Below are 23,182 nucleotides of genomic sequence, written 5' to 3' on the forward strand. Positions count from 1 at the left end.
GTACCTTCTTCAAAACGCAGCGTAACAAGCATTTAGTAACAAACTCGGGCATTTCTGAGTTAATCAAACTGATCCCCTGGGGACCTTTCGATTCACTGTTTGCATTGGTTGAGTTTATCAGTGTTTTTAAGTTCTGCGAATGCGGTGAATAAATTGTATCTGTGTTTGGAGCCACTTATTTAGGCTACATTAATTTCAGCGTTTATTCAGCTCAACACGTTCTACGAGTGGGTGGTCATATTTTTCATTGCTTCTCAGAATAATGCTTTAAATTTATTAATTCTATACAGTTACGAAAGGAGGTGGCAATGCAATCACCGACTATGGGACCTTCCTTCTGCATAATATTTTTTGCAACCTCGCAGTTTACAAAGAACAAACAGTGATCCCGAAATACTAATTCTTATACTCAGCATTTACTCGATATTCTTATACTAGGTATTATACTCGGTAAGAACGGAAGCACTTGTGTTAGCGACTCTTCAGTATCCCTCCGTAGAAATGAAGTGTCCTTTCCTGATAGTTTTTTGTGACGTCAAGTACTGTGCGTCTTTTCAGCCCTGCATTTCTAGCGGCCGTCTGTTGTTTGTTTAGGCGGGTTGTTAATTTTGTTACTGTTTTCGACTTTTCGTTTTTGTAGTTTTTCGTGTTCTGACTGCTTTTGCTTCATGTGTTTGACCCTGCCTTTGCTATAGCTTTCATTTGTTTTTACTTTTTTATTTTTTATTTTCTGAACTTTTCACTTATCCGTTTTTCTTTTTTACTTTATTCATTTTTTATTTTTTTGTGTGCTTGGTTTCTCACTGCTTTTGCTGCAAAATGTACGACACTGCTTTTCCAACGAGATGGCCTCCTCCTCTAATTTCTGTTATCAGAATCTTTTGGTTTCTTTCTGTAGAGGTTAATGGTTTCTTGCCTGTTATCCTGATGTTGCTGCTTTTTTTTCCCCACGTGTTGGGTTAGGAGTAATAATGCGATGAGTCTCGTGCTTGAGCTGAATGTTTAAATATGCCACCTTTTCGTGTAAAGAACAGTTGGTAGTGTGCGCATGCGGTGTCCCGTTTCTTGTTAGCGTCCTCGTTGCGCCGCTGTTCAATTCATCTTTCATTCTTTTCGGTATTTTCATTTTAAGTTCTGCGCCAGCCTGTTGGGCTTTGCGCGTTTGGTGAGCGACGGACACTATAACATGTTGCAAATTTGAGCAAAATAGTTGCACCCTGAAGGAGCTGATACCTCATTAACATTCTTCAGTAAAAGGCGGGCAACCCGAATGGCTAGCAGCGAAATTCGTAGCGTTTTTCATGGTCACCCACAGTTTTTTGCAGTAGATTTAACGTGCTTTTTTTCGGAGAATCATTGCAGCGTGCATTCTGAATCTCAGCCAGAGAAGTTTCCACGCGGAATCACTTCTTAAAGCCGTGCAAATCAAGTAAGCCTCCCGCGTGGTGTTTTATGTTGAATTGCTGTCATCACGAGCGACCAGCTACAGCAGCCATCTTTCAGCAACGCACTCGCTAAATCTAAATACTGTCGAATTTTCGTTTGAGCATGCATGCAATTTATCTTGCAGTCAGCTGCGAATCAGTACATCTAACACGGTGTCTAGCCTTTTGAACATATGAGTCGCCTTGTTCGCCGCTATTAGGCAAAACAGAAAAAAGTACTGCTTACCAATGCGGTGTAAATGGTTCCACTCAATCCAATGGCAATATTACTCCAATGAAGGGGCACATGAAATACTGCGGAATTGTTAAAAAAAAGACATTTTTTTGGCATGAGACGGTAACTGTACTGAATGTGCAACGCTTGTGACGTCAGCGACTCTACACAGAGTGTCTCTACTGAGAGTGTGAGCAATTTTTTTAAAAGTTGGCAGTGGTTTAGCTCTGGTTAAACGTGGAGGATTTCGAAAGCAACGAGGAGAGAAAGAGAGAGGCGATGGAGAGCTCGCGGCAGCGGCGGCGGCCCCGGCGCGCTAGCTATGCACCGCTACCGAGCATGCGCAACTGGTTAGTGCGGTGGTGGTGCGCCAGCTGTGCGCCGTGTGACGTCACTGCTCCTCGCGCATGCGCAGTATGGCCTTTCGTCAACTCCGCGATATGGCTCGGCGACTCGCGTAGTGTTGCTTTCGCAGGAAAGAGAAAATGCTGCCAGTCTGGTACACTAATATTGCATAGTCAACTCTTTGGTTTTCCTTTTAGGCGTCTTATAAACTGAAACTTACAGCGCACCTTAAGAAATATCCAAGTCAGTTTTAGACTTTAGAAACAGCAGTTGTCGTCACCGCTGCTGCGCTAGCAATTTTGGGGCCGCAGACGGCAGAAAATGAAAGCGCGCAGCTAGGAGAGCTAGCCACGCCTGCGAGAGCGCGAGCCCATAGAGGAAAAAAACTGAGGAGGGAGCGTCCGGCGACAACCTTGAAGCCTGGTCTTAACAAGTAAAGATATAGTAAAAAATATAGTAAAAAAAAAGAGTTTGTCCCCCCGTCATCACGCCGCTTGATAGCTTGAGGCAAAATTAAGCCCTGCTGCGCGCGCATGCGCGGACTAGCGCGGCAGACTGACTGTAGATCAACCACCTTGCTGTAGACGCTCCATGCCACACGCCGCGCTACGCGCGCACTAAAACATACCAGAATCAAAACATTAAAGACTCACTGGGAGAGCGAAAAGCTGAGGGAGAAAACGGCTTCATAAACACTCGGCTTGCTAACGCTCAGTTTTTCAGTTTTCAGTTTTTCCCCCGTTCAATAGAAGCCTGGAATTCTCTACCTGGGTCCATTCGTTCATGTCCAGTTCAAAGTTTTATCACTGCCATCGAAGAAGCATAGTAGCTGATATATTCGTATCGTGTCATTAACAGTTCCTTTCTTGTTTTTATACTTTTTTGTGTGTGATTTGAAGTTTATTGTAGTGATCACTTTGTAAATTTTGTTTTATTTTGTTACCTTTGTTGCGGATTTTGTATTTTGTTTTTCCCACTCCTGCCATAGCGCACATAATTGCGCTGCAGTATGCATAAATAAATAAAATAAATAAATAAAGACCTATAGAGGTCATGCGTACGGACACGGACACCTGCACGCGGACCCCGAAATTCCAACGGGGGTGGGCAACGACGTTAGCAAGGACACATCCCCAGATGTGACCGTCTAGAAACGTAAATGGTCTAGAATGGAGTAATTGGGATCAAATTTTTTGCAGCGCCCACTACATAATTGTTTCCATACTCAAAGAGGGTCTGAAAACGCACAGGACGCGCGCCGGCTGTTGAGTGGGATCAGTTTCGATATCTCATGAGGGCGCATGAGCTGAATCGCATCAGACACATCGAGGAAGGGGCGGCGGCGCTCAAATCGAATGTTAAGGAGGCGACAAAAACGATTCAAGGGGATAACTTCCCGGAGATTGTAGACTGCTGTCTTCTGTACATGTTGCAAGCTAAGCAAAGCATGGAACTCGTCTCTAAAAGCAGAAATGCAACCACAACCTCACAAGGAGGATTGCGAGCATGGCCAGGATTCTGGTTCATGCGCCCTTAGTTCACAAATCTGCCACCACGCGCCGCATGAAGTTGAGCTCCTCCTTCTCCTCTTACATTCCTCCTTCCTGGATTGGGGGAGAGATGCCTTCCCCTTCCCGCATTCTCCACTTAGTGTGCGCTCCCCTCACGTGAACCCAACTTTTCGGTGCCCCGGCAGAGATTCTCTTTATTCTTTTGTCACCCAGCGTATTCAAGGCGCGCTGATTGTGTCGCTCCCCTACCCGCTCCCTTCTTTGCTGGGGTGAAAGAAAAGAAGCCGGACCGTGGCTAGTGCGGTGTACGCATGCCAACTTCGTCAAAAAATTTGGGGGCGGTTTAGCCCTGCTAGCTACGAAATATTTTTCGAAAGCAAGTTTTTTATGTGGTCCCGACGCGCTCGCTCGTGAGCGAGCGCGTCGAGACCGGCCGTGCTATGCTTTGGTTGTTTGCTTTGAGAGGTTGAGTCGTGCCACATGAAGGCGTACTTTAATCAAAAGTGCTCCCATCGGAGTGAGGCTATACCATGGGCTGCTGCATAAAGTGCGACAAGAAAGCGCACCCGGGGTGGATAGAGGAGATTACAAGGACACTTTTGCGTGATAGGTGCATTTTTTATTAAGCGCGTACAGTGACCACATATGCATAATGACACTGATATTGCGTACGCATTAACAATACAAAAGCAATGAAACTTCCAGGGACACTCGTTCAAGCAGTGAAATGCGTAATTCCCGACGCTCATACTTAGAGCTCACTCACGAATACTTGTATGTGGCTCTTACTCTGTGCATTAAAAATATTAAAATCGTGTATTAATCACTGCATTTCAACACTCATGTTATTGGCCTCGATAGCAGTCAGCTCTTCGAAACTTCTGTCGATGTGGTGAAAATGCAGTACGAATGCGTTGAGTGAGCAAGTGCTGCAGTATAACAAGCGGCAACACCTGATGCTGCGCTTCATGCTTGTTTCACTGACTCATTGTGCGCGGTACGTGATTTATCCAATGTAACAATTAGTAGTGTGGTAGTTCACATTTTTTCTAGGTTGGTAAAGTGCCTCCGATGATTATTCGTTCACCGTCGATAAGGGCTTTACCACTGCTGCAAGCGATGCTAGTTTTGGAAAATATTCCAGTGGTGTACGCAAACTATGAAGAGCTAAAGAAGACTTCACAAACGGCATGCTGGGAACTATTCCGAAGCGTTTCCCGTCTGTTCGGCAAGAAACTACGCCTTTACCCAGAGCAGCACTCAAGAGTCAAACCTTAGTTAAGTGTTGTTGATTATGATTTAAATTTCTTGAGAAATGAAGAGAAGTTATTTTTAGATAGCACGACGTTTAAAAGCTGACTGGGTTTCTCAAGCGCGGCGGCTTGGCGCTCCACCCCGCCCGCTTGTGCAGTGGGCCGCTCGCGCGATTCATTAGCGAGAGGACGCTACGTGCGCGCGGCCCTGAATATGCAGTGAATTTACCCGTCACGGATGCGAATACGTGCAACAATACCTAGGCGCTCGCACGCGAGTGGCGCGAACATATAATTTTTTTTTTCATTTTGGAATGTTGTGCAAAGCTACCCCTGCCTTTTTTCTCTGTCGCTCCGCTACGTACTTCTCGCTTTCCTCTCCCTTTGCCTTTAATTACACCGGCGCAGCTGCAATGTTTGAGGTCATCATCATCATCATCATCAGCCTGACTACACCCACTGCAGGGCAAAGGTATTCGATAGCACTCACCGCAGCCGGCAACATTTTTAATTTCGTTAGTTTATTTTTGTCAACTGTTATTGCCTCTGGCAAACCACTACTACTACTACTACTTCTTAAAGGAGGGACTGCAGGGGAGTTGCAGGTTCTTTTTAAGCCCACAAACGCGGGTTAAGAAGAGGGAGCCATTTCCAGGGAACGATTAACATTCCCCCGCGACTTTTAAATCAGCCAGGGCAACAGGTTGGGCATGTTGGTTACTCATTTGCATTTGTGATGGAACAGCGCAAAAACCTGTGTCCCGGTGTTTACTCTGTTCCATCACACACACAAAAAAAAAATTAACTGTGCCATGACTTAGGGCCGTTTCACATGCATGCGATTCTCGCCTGCGACGCTGTGATTGGGGAGGTCCGTCGGTCTAGCCGCAGACGGCCTGCGACCAAGTTCCGTCCGGTTGGAATTCAGTCGCAGCGTCGGTGTGCTCGCTCTGCGACTGACCAATGGGCAGCGCCGAGACGGCGCGTGTCACGTGGGAGCTGTTGCCTCGGCCACGGCCGGTTTCGAGGCGCGCGTGTCGAGACCGCCGCGGCAACAGCTCCCACGTGACGTCACGTCACGCGCCGTCTCGGCATGGGGTCACGTGGGAGCTGTTCCCGCGGCGTAATCCAAACTGTTTATTCTAATCACAACATACCAAATATTGCCTTGCATCTAAAAACACGCTGGCCATAACATCGTCAACACATTCCGTGCAGCCTTTCTGTCGCGTTTAATCGTGGGTTGCCTATGCAAACATCGACCAACCTTGCGTGTCCCTCCGACCGAATTCGCTGGGTACGCGTTGCATGTGAAAGCACTGTGCGAAAATCGCACTGCGGCGTCACCGACTTGGCCGGCTATTTTCGTTCTGCGCAAATCTGGCTCGGACTCGAGCACAATGGTTCTGTTGAAGTCAGTCCTGTTGACAGACGCCTCGAAGGGCTAGGCCACCGCGCTTCGCTCTACGTTTATTTGTTTGACGTAAGCATTGTGCTGCTTCACCTTACCGCCATATTTCACAGCCTACGACACCAAGCACTTGAAGCAAGGTATTACATACCACGCCTTAGGCCTTTTCTTTAGGATGACTGTCTTTGGGACGGTGGAGGAGGCGTCCGATAATGGTGGCCGGCTTGTGTGTAGTTTACATCCCTTCCTTTTTGAGAATACTGGCCAAGGTTTCGCTGACTTCGTCTTAATCAAAACTTGCTTGCATTTCACTGTACCCTTCGGACATGACTTTTTGGCAGTGTTCTTCCCACAAAGGCAACAAGAACAAGACGCACTGTTGGCAACATCAAACCCTACTGAAAAAAAGGTCTATGATGCAATAACCTCACAGAGGCTTCATCATAGAATATCGTGCAATTTTTGTGATATATCATACAATTTGTATGATATTCTGTGACATCTCTATGATGACTGTGTGATTTTACAGAAATGTATGACATTTCTATGATAATTTTCTATGATTCATGTGATAAGTATATGATATTTGTATGACAAACTGTATGAGTTTATTGCATCATACAACTTTTTCCAGCGGGGAACTGATGAAGAAGGGGGAGGTGTAGTATCATGAAGGGCGAAGGATGAAGTGACTCATGTGAGCTGTTGCATAGGTAGAGAGAAATTGTTGTTATTTTTTAAGAGCGGTTATTTTGCAACGGGGGATCGGTCGTGGGTGGTAAGGGGGCGGGAGAGAAAATGACAGTAGGGGGGTCTCCTGTTGTGCCTTTGCCTGCCTTTCTTTTTTCCCCCTTTTACTTTTCCTCGAGTCGTAGAGCGCAGACCGTGGTTGCTTCTGGAGTGCGCTGTTTTTCTGCTCCCTACAGTGAAACAGGACGGAGTCAGCGCCTCTGCGAAAACGGCCCGGAAAGGTCTCATACATGAACGCACTCTTGTCTCTAGGCTTTCACAAAAAAAAAAAAAAACTTACAGCCGGTAATGTGTCAGTCCTGGCGAAGGGTCACTCCATGCGCGAAAGAAATCTCCCAAAAATGACATCAGAGCTTTTGCAGAGGATCAGTTACATTCTTTAATGCCTTCCACCAGCTTAAGGACTTCCACCAGCTTTGTTAAAACCAGAGCGCGTGGTCATGGCGTGGTACGAAGAGTTGCACAAAAACAAATTTCGGACGATTTAGCGTGGTTACTCGACATGCGCAGGTGCGCCCGCACTCCGGTTTTCACTGCGGTTGCGGTGTTCGGATCCATTGCGCACGGATGCTGTTGAAGAAATGATATCCAAGACACAGCGCAAGAGACTGGTAGTTTAAGATGCATGCGGGATGCTCGGTTGCGGTGATGTAGTTGTCTAAAATTGATCTGTTCGCGCTGGCCAGGGTTCGAAACCCACTCGCGGCCGCAAAACATTTTCGATTATTTTATTTCACGTGAAGCAGGCTTCAGACATACAGACAGACCACGTCGAAATCGAGAATTCAAGCCTTAGTGCCGCACCAAAAAATGCGACCCCGTCAGCTGGCTGTTGTTTTACCAGTTTGTGGAGGTGGCGGTTGACAAAAAAACGGCCGCTCGATGGAACCGCATCACCGAGTGGCCGTGGTTCTCGTCTGCTCACTTTTCCTAGAGCCTTTACTTCGTTCCTTCTCATTAAACGTGCGTGCACAGTGTTATTATGGCTTGTGTGCAGTATCAAATAAAACAAACCATTGGGAACGGACGAGACCTTTCAGCGGCCACGTAATTGGTCAAAGCTTCAAAAACCGCGTGTTCTCTCCTTGTGTGGCTAGAAACCAGTCGAATGTAGCAAACTTTCCGTTTCTCCAGAGATCATCTGGCGACGACAAAGCGTCGAGGCTCCAATGTCACTATATCAAAAACAAAAAGAAAACGCTCAGAGTAGAATGCAAAAATCACAGGACGTGATTACCGCTGTAGAACGCGAGATTTCAGGTGATGAAATTCGTATTTCTTATTGCCATTCATTTTCATATTGCTTTCAATACGCATGGCCTCACTATTCTTTCACTCGTGATGTAACTGTGCTCGTACCTCTCAGACATCAACACCAACACTGACGATGCACAACCGAGAAACATGCCCTCAACAGCTGTCGATGTTAATACGTCGCAGAGCGTGCACTGAGAATGCAGGCAACGAAGGCAGCTCCGTGGAAGATACCCGCTTTCGCTGTGGGTCGCTTGGCGGCCTTGATGTCCGCTGACGCACCCTAGCATACTCTCGACGTGCCGGCATTCATTGTGTCTGAAGTAAATGGACAACTTGCAGAATTGCAGGAAAGCTTATTTTCATGAAGGTCTCTTCAAACCAAGAACCCTCGTTCACAGACCGCGTTTCCACTTCCTGCTCGGCTGGCTCAAGGGGTTAGCGCGAAGGGGGATGATACAGTAGCCCTCCATTGTGTCGTTCTTGGAAGAAGGTGAGGGGGGCTGCTCCCTAATATGCCGGAACCTGAAGCCTCGACGCACGCCTCCAGCCATCGAGATAGTGTAAAAAGAAGTTGCCGAAAGGTTACCATGATGCGTTCTCGTGACAAGTACCTGTCCCGACCCGCTCCTCACATCCTTTCCACAACTTCTGTCTTATATTGACAAAGGGACATCTCCCCCCTCATTTTTCGAACGAGAATGTTCGGTTGAAAAATTGTTGAGGGCACTCGATATGCTGATAGTGTGCTCCAAGGGCCCTTCTTTGGCGTACGCGCTCAAGGTGGGCGCTCTTGGAATACCACAGAACCGGTATAAGCATGCGCACTATAGGAGACGTCACCGGACCACCACCGGAACGCACGGGCGCTCGCGCACGCGTAGGAAGCGGGGTCCGGTTTACGACATTCAGAGGACAGCGGAGCTCTCGGCGACTCTTTTCTTTATGGCTTGAAGCTCTATCAGGTTCCCAGAACTTTTCGCGGTTCGAGTTGCCCTTCAGAGCACCCAACCTCTTTTCTTCACGGCTCGAAATTACTTCCGTCGGCTTCAGAGGGGGAGCCAGCCAGCACCAAGAACATGGAGGTGCATGCCCTTTTTCGGCGCCCGTTCGGCGTACGCCGTCGCTGTACTGCTTGCAGCATCGGTTCATGTTTGGTAAACTTCGGTATGCCAGGCACTCGGGCAAGTGGTTTGTCAGCGGAACGTTTTATCATATCCGTTCTAGAAGCCGCGCAGCAGCTGCGTGAAAGTGTGGAAGTTAAGCTGAAATTGATCTGGCTCCCGTAGAAAGTCGGAAAGAGGAAAACATATTGCGTTAGAGCTGAGCTGGCTGGACTGTACATAACAAAGACCCACACGTACTGGTAGTACACGAATCCGTGTAGGCCGGTTTATTGAAGTGAGCGTAGTTCTAACATTGCAATCGCACCAACTAACCCTGTTACAAGTAGAGATGCCGTGTTTTCGGTATCCGTTAAACTCCGTTAAACTCCGTTAAACTCCGAAAAATGACCCCCGCGGCATTTTGATATGAATGCTGGAAAACCAATGAACACTTATTTTCAGCCGTCCTTGAAGAAAAGAATGCCAGTTTCAAGTGAAGAAATGTACTCTACTTTTTTTCTCTAGTTCACCCGGAACACAGCCGCACTGAACTGTCCTTGGTACCATTCCTTTCAATCGAAACCAAATTCTGTTGTCGCGTTCCTTTGTCTTCTCTTTACCAGCGTGACGGTTTTCAAGTGTGTAGGTCAGGCATAAGTTTCCTGTAGCGAGGAACGCAACAGGACACGAGAGTACCCAGGACAAGCTCCCCACCCGACAAAATCTTCTGCTCTTTCGGCTCAGCAGTGCTTACAGGCTCCAGGGGAATACGGCGGGATTTTCACATTGCCTGCACGTCTCTCTCATTGCCAGTTTGGCAACTTGCCACTGTGGCTCCCCTGAGAGCTGGTACTTTTTTTTTAGCGTTCATTCATGTTCTTGGTTTCTGGAGAGCAATCAAACAAAAGGTGAAAAGCTCGAGAACCTGCTAGCAGTACTCGCTATCCCCGAAGACATGACTGTATATATAGTTTTTGTGGAGTGTAATCGCGTGGTATAGAACATCGAAGCAATAAACACAGCAATAAAATCATTGGAATCAGAGGAGGCACTTGTCTGCTGCGTGTACTCAATCCTGGTTCATCTAGCCTGCACCTTCACTGGTCAATACCTTCCTGAATGGTCAGCGTTTGGTGCGAAGACCGATATATTCGCTACTCGACAAGCTATGAAGTCCGCGAGAAATATATGCGCAGCTTCCGCGAAAACTCACTTCATAGCGATGACTTCTGGCATCAAGTGCAAGTTGTGGACCCGCCCATAGAGCAGGAATTGATGACAAAGAAGTCTTTAATGGATTATTTTCGCCTGTTGTGAGCTCTGCAGACCACCCGTTTTTGAAAGAAGGATCTCAGAATAATCGCTGTTCAAAATTACATCTGCTGACGTTTGCTTTCACAGCATATGGAGAGCGCGCTGTAAAGAATGGCCGGTCTTGTTAAAACCATCTCTTGATTTTCTTGCCATCCCCCCATCAAGCGCAAATGTAAAACGTGTGCTTTCTGACCGCATTCCTCCGATGGCTGACAAATCTCTCAATGTACGTGTCCATTTTTTTTCACTACGTGTAAATATAACATTTTATACTCTTTAAAGCCTTATAGTTCCATTACGAGAAAATCCGGCGCCGTGCGTTCGTCGTTCCAAGTATTTGCGTGCGTATGTACTACATACACTACAGACAATCCAAGCGATGCCATCACTGGCAGAGGCTCAATGCGGTGGCAGTATTCCCAACTACATTCGTGCCAAAATTTTGAATAACCTTACGTCGTACAGCGTTCACAAGTAAGCTGAACTGGGCTAGTCGGAGCAATTGCATCTTCGAAAAACGTAGCGCGAAACACAAGACACAGGTAAGGTGAAGACAGGACACGAGCGCTTCTCACGACTAAATTTTTATTAGGAAGGATAACAGAATATATACCACAGATATGGAGGCGAAGAGAAAGAAGGAAACAACAAAATAACAACTCAAAAAAACAAGAACAAGACGAGAAGATAAGAGGTCGGCGATGGACGCAGGTACATAGCATTGCAATATAAAACACGTGCACAGTTACTTGACAACCGATTGGAGGTACACAATCTCACTTTTTGTTAAGGCGATCGATGCGTCACTAATACACTCCCCCCCCCCTTTCGCGATATAGAACGCTTCAATAATCTCCCTTGTACGTTGGTGATATGCCCTGTCAAGAACAGCAGTCTTATCGAAAAGGGGGTGACATTTACAATCCCTGCAATGCTTCGGTAAATTTTCAAGAGCTGTTGGCGTCAAAGAATTTCTGTGTTCAAACAGCCGGACATTTAGACACCGCCCGGTCTGCCCTACATAGAATTTTCCACACGAAAGAGGAATCTTATAAATCACCTCTTTTTTACATGGCACGAACCTTGATTTGTGATTAACATGGCAACGATGATCACTTTTCAATCCCTCTGCTTTCGCTCTGACCACCGCACACAATCCAGATAACTTCACGGGAGCTGAGATTACTGTGCCCACCTCGTAACGATTGGCAACATTTCGTAACCCATGTGAAAAACGATGTACATAGGGCAAAACGACAGGTTTCTTTTTCGCGTCGAATAACATAGCCTTCTTGGCATCCTTGCCCTTGAGCCACAACAGGAGTTTTTCGCAACTAGTGCTAATCAACGAAAGCGGATAACCGGACTTAGTCAATCTATTAACTTGTTCATGAAAACTTGTGGCTATTTTATCATGGCAAGACTTAAGTAAAGCAGAGCGTAAGCATGAGGAGACAATTGCATTTTTTACTACTTTAGAATGCCAGGTCACCAAAAAAGCAGCCCAGGTCAAGCAGAGGGCGATATCTCTGCTTGAAGAGATGTCGATGGATCGCCTAGCGAAAGCTGTCAAGGGCGCAAAAGTGTCGCATTTGGACATTTTTTTCTCAGTCAAAACACATAAGCCTGACTTTCCATTCAGGGCGATCGTGTCTGAAGCGGGCTCATGGCAACATGCCATCTCAGGCTTCTTGCTTAGGAGCCTTTCGGCCTTAGAAATTGATGACCCGTTCCTAGTACCTAATTCGGAGAAGATCGTCCAGCACCTACAGACGTCCGACACGAGGGGGCTCCGGGCTTTCAGCATTGATGTGGAGAATCTTTACTATGATATACCCCACGATGCTCTTTTGCAAAGTGTTCGGACGTGCATCTGCGACTGCAATGATGAGGCGCGGTTCATCAATCATAGTGGCATGCCCGTGGATTCCTTTTTGGAATTGGTATCATTCTACCTGAAGTCCACATTTGTGGGTTGGAAAGGGTCGTTTTTCCTGCAAAAATCGGGGATCTGTATCGGCTCACGGGTAGCTCCGGTTCTGTCAAACATTTTCCTTAGCCAAATCGACAAAACAATTGAGAGGAATCTGGACGGCCTATCATTGAACATTTTTCGGTATGTTGATGACTATTTGGTTCTTCTTCCCTCTGATCGTTTCAATCACTCGGTCGTTGACGTTTTAAAGGTATTTAAGACATGTGGTCAAGGTTTGAGTTTCACTTTCGAATTGCCTAATGAAAACTCTCTTCAATTTCTTGACTTATCTCTTCATTCTGGCAATAAGCATCTTTGCTGGGGCTACCACCCTAGGTCTTCTAAACCTTTACTCCATTTTCACTCCGGGCATTCTAAAGTAGTAAAAAATGCAATTGTCTCCTCATGCTTACGCTCTGCTTTACTTAAGTCTTGCCATGATAAAATAGCCACAAGTTTTCATGAACAAGTTAATAGATTGACTAAGTCCGGTTATCCGCTTTCGTTGATTAGCACTAGTTGCGAAAAACTCCTGTTGTGGCTCAAGGGCAAGGATGCCAAGAAGGCTATGTTATTCGACGCGAAAAAGAAACCTGTCGTTTTGCCCTATGTACATCGTTTTTCACATGGGTTACGAAATGTTGCCAATCGTTACGAGGTGGGCACAGTAATCTCAGCTCCCGTGAAGTTATCTGGATTGTGTGCGGTGGTCAGAGCGAAAGCAGAGGGATTGAAAAGTGATCATCGTTGCCATGTTAATCACAAATCAAGGTTCGTGCCATGTAAAAAAGAGGTGATTTATAAGATTCCTCTTTCGTGTGGAAAATTCTATGTAGGGCAGACCGGGCGGTGTCTAAATGTCCGGCTGTTTGAACACAGAAATTCTTTGACGCCAACAGCTCTTGAAAATTTACCGAAGCATTGCAGGGATTGTAAATGTCACCCCCTTTTCGATAAGACTGCTGTTCTTGACAGGGCATATCACCAACGTACAAGGGAGATTATTGAAGCGTTCTATATCGCGAAAGGGGGGGGGGAGTGTATTAGTGACGCATCGATCGCCTTAACAAAAAGTGAGATTGTGTACCTCCAATCGGTTGTCAAGTAACTGTGCACGTGTTTTATATTGCAATGCTATGTACCTGCGTCCATCGCCGACCTCTTATCTTCTCGTCTTGTTCTTGTTTTTTTGAGTTGTTATTTTGTTGTTTCCTTCTTTCTCTTCGCCTCCATATCTGTGGTATATATTCTGTTATCCTTCCTAATAAAAATTTAGTCGTGAGAAGCGCTCGTGTCCTGTCTTCACCTTACCTGTGTCTTGTGTTTCGCGCTACGTTTTTCGAAGGTACAGCGTTCCGTTGCTGTCATAGCAGTTCTCTTTTATTTTTACTCGTTTGGGCATTAATTCATTGGGTAGGGTGTTTGGTATGTGTTTAATAAAAAAATTCAGGTGCGCTATATTTTCTCCAGTAACTATACAGCCGCTTTAGAACACCTATCCCGATAAACGCCGGTTTCTCTCCGGCATTGAAAGTAGAAAGCGAAAATCCTCGAACCAAAGAGAAAAAATAAACCCCATATAACCCCCAAATGGAAAAAAAAAGAAATACTGAAAACACGGAACCCTAGGTTTTTTAGTGAAACGCCTTAGCAACGAAATAAAGCACCCAAGCGCTTTCCAAGAGGCGCCATAGGGTGCGTGTGTCATTATTCCAGAGGACGAGGCAAGCACAAGGGCCCCTGCCTCATTCCAGATAGACGCAATTGCAGGCCAAATCTATTCAGGGTGTTTCACGGAACTTGAACCAAAGATTAAAAAAAAGGGTTGCTGCGTAGCCAGGTGAAACCAACGACATGTTGTTGCTCACTGAGTGGCGCTCCTCAGAGTATTTCTTATTTTCGCTTAATTAGTTACTTATTTAAGATCAATTATACATAATTTTAACGTTTACTGTAAGGGAACGTGCATTTTGTTAAGTTGTACAGGGGCGTTACGAAAGAACCGATCCAGTTTTTTGTAGCAACGTACGTGGCCCTTTTTTCGAGTTTTCATGGAATGCTCGCTAAATATGAAAAAGAAAAAAACACTTCATTGCGCTCTTGCGCTACTGCATTGTAGCGCTGCCAAGCGCGTTCTGAATGAAGCGTGCGCGCTCACCTTCTGGAAGTGAGCAGTCGACGCCGCTCTTAGCATAATCTTGAAAGTGCGATCAGCACATTCTTCCAGCATGGAAAGCGCACGGCGTGATCTGCCAATTGCGATAGGGCTTTTATGAGACATCGCGCAGGCAAACCAGAAAATGAAGTGAAAGTAGTGAAGTCGTGTATTCCAGTGCAGTCTTCGTTTTTTTTTTGTTCATAATTTTGCAGCCCGTCGAACTACGCCCCGGCCGCTTACTTGGCCACGGTGAGCGCACACGCTTCGTTCATTCAGAGCTGGCTTGCAACGCGACAGTACGGTAGCGCAAGAGAGAAAACACGTGGTGTTTTCATATTTCGCGGGCTTTTTAAAAAAAAACTTGAAGAAAGAACCACGTAGAAGACACGCTCCTACAAAAAAACTTGATCGGTTCTTTCGTAACTCTCCTCTACAACTTAACAAAAGGCACGTTAACCTAAAGTGAATGTTTAAAATTTAGCATAATTAATCTTACCTAATTAACTAATTTATCGGAATTTATAAAATACTCTGAGTAGGACCATACGACGGGAAACACTCTGTGGGTGGTTTCACGTAGCTCTGGAACTCCATTTTTTTATCCTTGGTTTAATTTACGTTAATCACATATTATACTTTTTTTCAAGAGCCGATAATCTGAGAAGTTGAGAAAGTCAAAATTGTCGAATAGAACTCAAGAACCGTAATCGACAAATTCCGCTGAAAGGAGGCCTTCCGTCAAATGCCGTCTGCCGGGTTTCGCTATCGTCGTGTTTAATCTGCCTAATCCTCAGTAATCCCATTTAACGTGCAAAAACTCGTGATGACAGGCTGACAGGTACAAGATGTCACGGCGTCATGCCAATCGGTGAAGCCATAGGGTGTATTCGTCGTACCGTTCATGAGTTGTATCGATCATCAAGCCTTCTATTCTGCGCTTGCACTTTGGTTAGCCCCGCCTCACTATGAAAAACGGAGCTGCTCAGAGTGCCTACAGTTTACCTGGCAGCGTCTTAGTCTGCATTTCACTGGCCAAACACGTAAAGCCGAATGTATTGACGCTGAACTGGCATTCGAATGCCCAAATGGCACCTTCTTTGTTTTTGCTGTTTCTTGCGTCTGGCGGTTTTGACTTCGTGGGCGCGCACTTCCTAATAATGGTGGCATCGCAAGATCGCGCGTGACTCTGCCCACCGTTGAAGGCTTCGTTCAGTTCACGCAGGATCAACACATAGGCGCCGCTTGCGCTCACCGTTTCAGCATTGTTCGCGAACTTTCGGAGTCCTGCTTCCGGTGACTGAGACTGCTCGCAACGAAAGCTAGCGACTGAGTGACGGAGCGCTGACAACAGTGCTGGAATGGCCGAAATATGTTTTTTTTAAAAGCTTTTGGAGAACAAAAATGGGCGTTCTGGGGCAACTATGGAACGAAAAATGTGCATTCTGATGCAGCTGTGGAGTAGAAATATCGCCATTTTGTTGCAGTAATACCAGTATTGTGGAGCTCCAATACACAAAATATTTATTAAAACAACCCCTCATGCTGAGAAGTGCTGGTGTGGTGGAAAGTTTTGTTGCTTCTGAACCAACTATCCCATTTACCTCATCCTTCACAGTTTGGATACCTTCCCGACCATGTTGTTAATGATAGCAACTGTCAGGCTTTTAGGGCTCCGCTCTCTGATTATCGCAGCAAAATCTTGTCCCGTTGTCTCGAAAAAGTTCTGTGCCGCTTATGGGACGTTTAGTCATGTCTTATGTTATGTGTATACTTGCAGTAATTTTTGACAAATCATCGCTCGAAGTCGCACGAAGAAGGCACAGAGCCCTGTTAGCCGCGACCCGACTTTTCCTTTTCCTGCACGCCAACAAAGGGAGCACGGGGGGCAGCCGCACAGTCAGCCCGCCTTGAACACGCTGGGTGAGAAAAGAAAAAATAAACGCACTACGGCTGGTTTCTTGACACACAGGCTGAGGACACGTGGTTTCCGAAGCTTCCACCAATTACGTGGCCGCAGAAAGGTCTTGCTCCACATGGCAGTGGAACAACAGTGACCTGATGCGATCAAAGTTTTTTTTTTTACTCGGTGCTGAGGCTTCTTAGTGTTCGCCTAGGTCCGTCTGTATGTCTGGAGTTTTCTTGACCTTAAATAAAATTAACTAAACGAAAATACCTTACGGACCGAGTGGGTTGCGAATCCGGACGGCGCGTATAGATTAGTTTTGCTGGCCACTGCATCAGACCACTACATCACTGCCTTTTGTTCTATGTACATGAACCGTGTTCAAACCATATGGAAAACAGTAGCAGATCGACATGACACGTAATACGACACACCTCAGCACCACAGCACTCGCTCTTACATCACCGCAGCCGAACATCCCGTGTCCTAAACTACCCGTTTCTCGCGCTGTGCTTTGGGTATCTTCTGCATCAACTTGCAGCCGTGATCAGCGGATTCGAATATCGAAACCGCAGTGCTAACACATCTAATTCGCATTTGCCGTAGCAACGACAAATGGACCAAAATTTCTTTTTGTGCCACTCTTTTTGCCTTGCACTGCTCTCTTCGCAAAGCTGGTGGCAGTCCTGCGTAACCAGGACGTCAGAGAATGCAACTGATTCTCTCCAAAAACTCTGATGGGGTTTTTGGGAAATGTTTGACCGCTTCAGTCAGGAGTGGCACATTAGCAGCTGTAAGGGTTTTTTTTTTTTTTTTTTTACGTGAGCCGGCAAGGATGCGTTCATGCATGAGACCTTTCAGGACCGGTTTGGCAGACGCGCCAGCTTTGTCGTTCTTCAGCGTCGGAAGTAAAAAAAACAGCGCATTTTAGAAGAATTCGCGGCCTGCGGTCCACGGCTCGAGGAGAAGTAAAAGGGGAAAAAGAGAAAGGCGCACACAAAGGTACAGCAGGAGACAGCACCCTCTCCCTACTGCCCTTTGCTCTCTCCTCCCCCTTACCCCCGCAACCGGTCACCTACGTACCTCTTGAAAATAACGCCCATTTCTCCCTGTGTTCGTCATCCATTTAATTCTGCGAATCTTGTGTCGCGTTGTCATAGCCTTTCTGAGAGGAACATATTGTCAAAGAGTTGTGTCGGAAGGGTAGCGTGAAATTCAAGCAAGTTTAGGTTGAAAGCGATGCCCAATTCTTCCTTATTTATTTTAAAATCAGCGATAGCAGTGCTTTTAGCATGCGGTTCGCGGGCGGTTCGGTTGTTCGATTCCCAGTGCCCCCCGGGTACCTATCGCTTTCCAATGCATACAAATTTTTTCGTGGTTTCTCTGAGGTGAATTGACTCGAAAAATGTCTTTCACCTAACCTTATGTAGAAGAAAACACTGTTCCATGGCGCTCTTTGGTGCAAGGCGGCCCTTGCACCATTAAAACTTGTCAACAAAAGCAAACATCCTTATGGGAAAAAACGCAACGAAAACAATTCTACGCGTAGGCTAAGTACACGCCAGGAGCAAAAACGCGTATGCAATCTGTACGTAAAAGGCGTCAGCAAAACATTGGCCAGCATTCGCGGAAAGGAAGCGGTGGAAACTGGGTACCAGCCGGACATCATTATCAGGCGCCTCCTCCCCTGTCCCGAAGACCCATCGTCCTACAGAAAAGATGCAAGGCGTGGTACGCAAAAACCCTGCTCGAGTGCATGGTGTCTAGAGCGGCGTTTACTTGAAGGGGTTTAGTTGAGGAATTCAGTTGAAAACCGGTTACTGGTTTCATGTAAACACCGCACAGTCGGTTCCGGGAGTCGAGGAAGTGAGTCCAGTCAACTCCGCTGCAGGGGGGGGGGGGGGGGTTGACTCGCTCAATTCCAACGGAAGATAGCACGTAAACCGGATACAGACGAAGAGTCGGGTTAGCGGGAGTGGAGAGCATAAATTACGATCCTGCTTTTACGCTTGCGCCATCGCGCCTGCGAGACAGCGGTGCCGTGCCGCAATCTTGGAGGCTGCCACTGCCCTCACCCGCTGCGCTGCTCGACGCTTGGTGTCGCTGCAGTTGAACCGGTCTCGACTCGCTAAAATCTAGTTCATGTAAACACGCAATCGTCGAGTCGGGCTGACCTTACACAACTTGACCCCCCGATTCGATTCGGTTTATGTAAACGAGGCTTAGGCTGGGGACACCAACAATATGACGGAAAGAGTGAAGCAGCAAAAAGCTTATGTCAAGCAAATGAACAGAAGCGCAGTGGCCGTACTTCCCAGCCATGCCACCACAGGGGTGACTTTGACGGCACTATTGTGGTGGAAACCGACCCAAACTGCGCAGAAGCCTTCTACTTGAGTCATGACGGAGGAGAATGTTGAATGTTTTCTGGGAATAACTCCCTTTTCCTACATCCACGGTATAAGCTCCATGACCCTGCGGTCGACCTTATGTGGGCTTAAAAAAGGCTCCGCAACGCGCCCGCAGTCGCACCTTCAAGAAGTAGTAGTAATCGTTTACTGACAAAAAAATACAAAAAGGAAGCACGAGAGCTGCAGCCGGTGGAATTCACGGAATTCAGAGCCGGCGGAAGTCACAGGGAGAGTATAGCGAGGAAAAGTACGAAGGAAAGCGACCGGCAGAAAAGACGGGGGAGCTTTGTTTGGACAACTTGCAAAACTGCGGGAAAGCTGACTAACAGGAAGATGTTTTCCAACCAAGAACCCTCGTTCACAGACACGTTTTCGCTTCCTGCAATGCTGCATGAAGGGTTTAACCGCGAGGGGAGATGAGTCAGCAGCCCTGCACTGTGTCCTTCTTCGAAAAGGTGTGCGGGGCGCCCCACAAATCTGCGTGAACCTGAAGCCCCGCCAGACATTGCCAGCTTTCGAGGTAGAGTGTAAAGGAAAGCTGTGCAAAGGTTACAATGATGCATTCCCTTGACGACTGCCTGTCTCGACCCGCACCTGTCCTTCGCGTCTCGGCTCTATTGTGTCCTTTCAACAATTTCCCTCCCATACAGATAAAGGGACGGCTCTCCTCTCTCTTTTCGAAGAAGAATGAGAGATTGCCGTCTGCGTACGAGGGTTCTTGGTTGGAAAATTGTAGAGGGCGCTCGTTATTCTGCAAGTTGTCCATTCACAAAATACAAAAAGTATCAAGTTCGCGCCGCTCGCAAGCTAGTGCCTAAGCTTTGTTGTACACATTTACAACGCGCGTAAATTAACTGCATATTCTAGGCCGCGTGCACGTAGCGTCCTGTCGCTAATGGACAGCGCGAGCGGCGCATTGCGCAAGTGGCCCGGATGGAGCGCCCAGCTGCCGCCTTAAAGCAGAAACAGAGCCGGCTTTGAAACGTCGTGTTATCCTACAAGAACTTATTTGGCTGGCGTTTACTTCTCAAATAAATGCAAATTATAGTCATAAAATTTTAATTGGATTTGCCTCTGGGTTGCAGCTTTGGGAAAAGGCGTAGCTTCCTGCACAGCAAATGGCAGATTTGTCAGAATAGCTCACAACATGCCGTTCTATGAACTCTTCGTTATCGCTTCATAGTTTGCACACACTTTTGACATGAACGCGGAAATTAGCAGCGATTACGGCAATGGCAAAGCCCTTAGCGACGGCGAATGATCGAATAACTGGAGGCACTTTAACAACCTAGAAGAAATGCTGTGAATTACCACACTACGAATTGTTACACTGGACAAACTGCCTAATGCGCACAATCAGTTAGTGAAACAGGCACGAAACGGAGCACCAGGTTTCTTGCATAGAATCCTGCAGTACTTGCAACGTACAAGCTTATGGGCATCTATATATGTACAGATGACAGGAGTACAGCAAGAAGCCAAAAGAATTCGGCTTGATTGGGCTTGTACCCTTACAGAAATAGCTTTATATTCAATAAAGAGACTACAGAGGTACACTGATTTCAACGCATCCCTGCTGCATTTTGACCGCATCGCCTAAACTTTCGAAGAGCTGAACGCTATTGAGCTTTAAGATGTAGCGATTAATGCGCTAATACCTAAGTTTCGTGGCTTTGTATAGTTAATGCGCACGCATTTCCACTATCACTCATCCTCAAGTAGCCACTGTACGCGTTTGCAATAGTAAATGTGTCTGTAAAGCTCTGGAGTTTGCTTATAGTCCTCTATAATACCCATTCATGGCGAGCACTTTCTTGTAGCGGCCCATGTTTGTGTGCCTACATCCGATGGGGACACTTTTAATAAAAGCGCGCATTCACAAGGCGTGACTTGATCTCCTTAAAGCAAGCAAAAAAAGAGTAGACGTGCGCCTAGCCAAACGCACCAAGAGAGGGCGCCACACGTTTCTTGCCGATGCTGAGGATGCATGATGAATAGAAAAATAGCCAGGGAAAAATTCTGCCTCTTTCAAATGTAAAATACTTTACATCTATTAAAAGATGGGACATTTCGCTACCTAAAGCTCCTAGAGCAGTCCGATATATTTTAAATCATGGCAGCGGTGAGTGATCAAGTGAGGACAAGTGGGCTTTTTTTCGCGACCTCGTCATAGGCATCATGCGACCATATCTCATCGCGCAGGGTAAACGCAATATTTAAGCCACAGTGATGAAACTTTATTAAAAGAAACTTTATGAGGTATTTAACCCCTCAGGGTCAGAGCTCGCTTGTAACTGTTATGCGTGACGAGATATTGATTTTTTATTTTTCATCGCCATTCAGTTACGCGCCGCCGCGCCGCCGGCTGTCGCGAGATGGCGCGACCGGCTTTCCGAGGCGCATGGGCCGGAATCCTGGGGATGACACAATAAGGAAATCGAATATTATACTTTCAAATTATACAAACAAAATTGGAACAACAAGTTTGACGAAATGGAGGAGAGCACGAACCTCTCCAAGACGTGGAGAATCCTCTGGTACTTGTCGGACCCCGAAAAATCGAAGACTCAATCCGAGATAAGATTGGCAAAAGCTAGGCACGCGTTTGAAGGGAACGATGATTATTTCAGGAACAAATTTATCGAGACGTACGTGCGGGAAACCTCGCGAACTCCACTTCGCGACTATGGTGGAATTCTTAATCAGGCACTGGACGGCCCCCATCACAGAAGCGGAAGTGAGGAGAGAGATTGTACGGCTTAAAACGAAATCGACTCCGGGCCTTAACGGGGTCGCGAACAAAATGCTGAGGAGCCTAGATGATGACTACTACGTATCTAAAGGAGTACGTGCAAGAACTTTGGGATAAAGGCGAGCGCCCACAGCAGTGGAAGACGGCAAGCATTATTCTAACCACGAAACAAGGGAAGCCTCCGCAATCGGCGAACTTAAAAATTCAGGGGGCACTTCGTCTAAAGTGCGTAGAGGCGAAAGCATTTTCCGGACCACTTTCGCTGCTTCTGTGGCACTGGTGGCGTCACATATAATTAAGTACTAATTACTAAGTGATATGAGAAACCACTAATTAATGGTTAATTACTGGTTAATGCCTGCATAGTAATTAACTGCTAATTAATGACGCTTAAGCTTCGCCTTTAGCAGTGGAACGTGACAGCGTGTTGTAGCGCTGCCAGGGAGTCCACGGAACGCCACCACCCGTTCGGCGCGATGCCTTGCCCTTTGAACGCAACGCTTTTTGAGGAAAGGAAATTCTCTGTCATCTCGGTGGACACCTGAACCGCACCGTAGAGGAAGGGAGGAAGTGGGAGTGAAAGAAGCCAAAGAGGGCCCGTAATGAAGAAAATGAAAATTGTATTTGAGGAAAGGAAATTACGCAAGTAACTGTCTCGCATATCTCGGTGAACACCCGTCAAAATTCAGGGGGGCAATTTTTTGACAGAGTGTGGTCACTGATGTGTGGTTAAGATGTTAAGCTTCGCCTCTAAGAGTGGAACGCGACAGCATCTTGCAATGCTGCCAGGGAGTCCAGAGAACGCCATTGCCGATTTGGTTCTACGCCTCGCTCGTCGGTAAATTGGTTTTTGAGGAAAGAAAATGTATCTGTCTCTCATATCTCGGTGGACACCTAAACCTCGCCGGAAGGAAAGGGAGGAGGATGGGAGTGAGCGAAGACACCGCATTCATTAGACGTGCCTTTGTTTATTCCAAACCATAGAGCTGGCATGACCGAGTGGATAGCATGCTCGTCTCGCACGCCGAAGACCGGGGTTCCATTCTCGAGCTCGACCAATTTCTTACTCGGTTTTATTTATTTATATGGCTTGACTGGAAAGATAATTAGGCTAATTGGGTAATTAAGCAATTAACTAAGCTCAGTCCCACTGACTTGGAGCATCACTATACGATCCCTTCAGTTGGTTGCATGGTTACTAGCCAAAGTACAATTGGCCCCGTTTGAAATCCGCACACTGTGACGTCACGACCGTTTCGACCAACTGAAAAGCGTGACATTTCTGTCGACAACCGCTGCTTACAACGATGAGACATTAAAGGCTTTCGCCTTAAAACCAATTTCTTTAACTTCATGCGTGGGTTAAATTGATGGAGCACG

General features: G+C 46.6%; 1 protein-coding gene across 1 annotated transcript in view; it reads right to left on the minus strand.

Annotated features, from left to right (window-relative positions):
- The window catches only part of LOC149360913 (sodium-coupled monocarboxylate transporter 2-like), an 85,636-nt gene that overhangs the window by 42,905 nt on the left and 19,549 nt on the right, over positions 1–23,182 (minus strand). The window contains exon 4 of the mRNA XM_089567954.1: positions 1,672–1,739. Coding sequence (XP_089424080.1) covers positions 1,672–1,739 — 68 coding nt within the window. The remainder of the gene's footprint in view (positions 1–1,671; positions 1,740–23,182) is intronic.

Source organism: Amblyomma mixtum, chromosome 2, assembly GCF_055824585.1.
Source record: "Amblyomma mixtum isolate Tamu chromosome 2, ASM5582458v1, whole genome shotgun sequence".
Classification (NCBI taxonomy): domain Eukaryota; kingdom Metazoa; phylum Arthropoda; class Arachnida; order Ixodida; family Ixodidae; genus Amblyomma; species Amblyomma mixtum.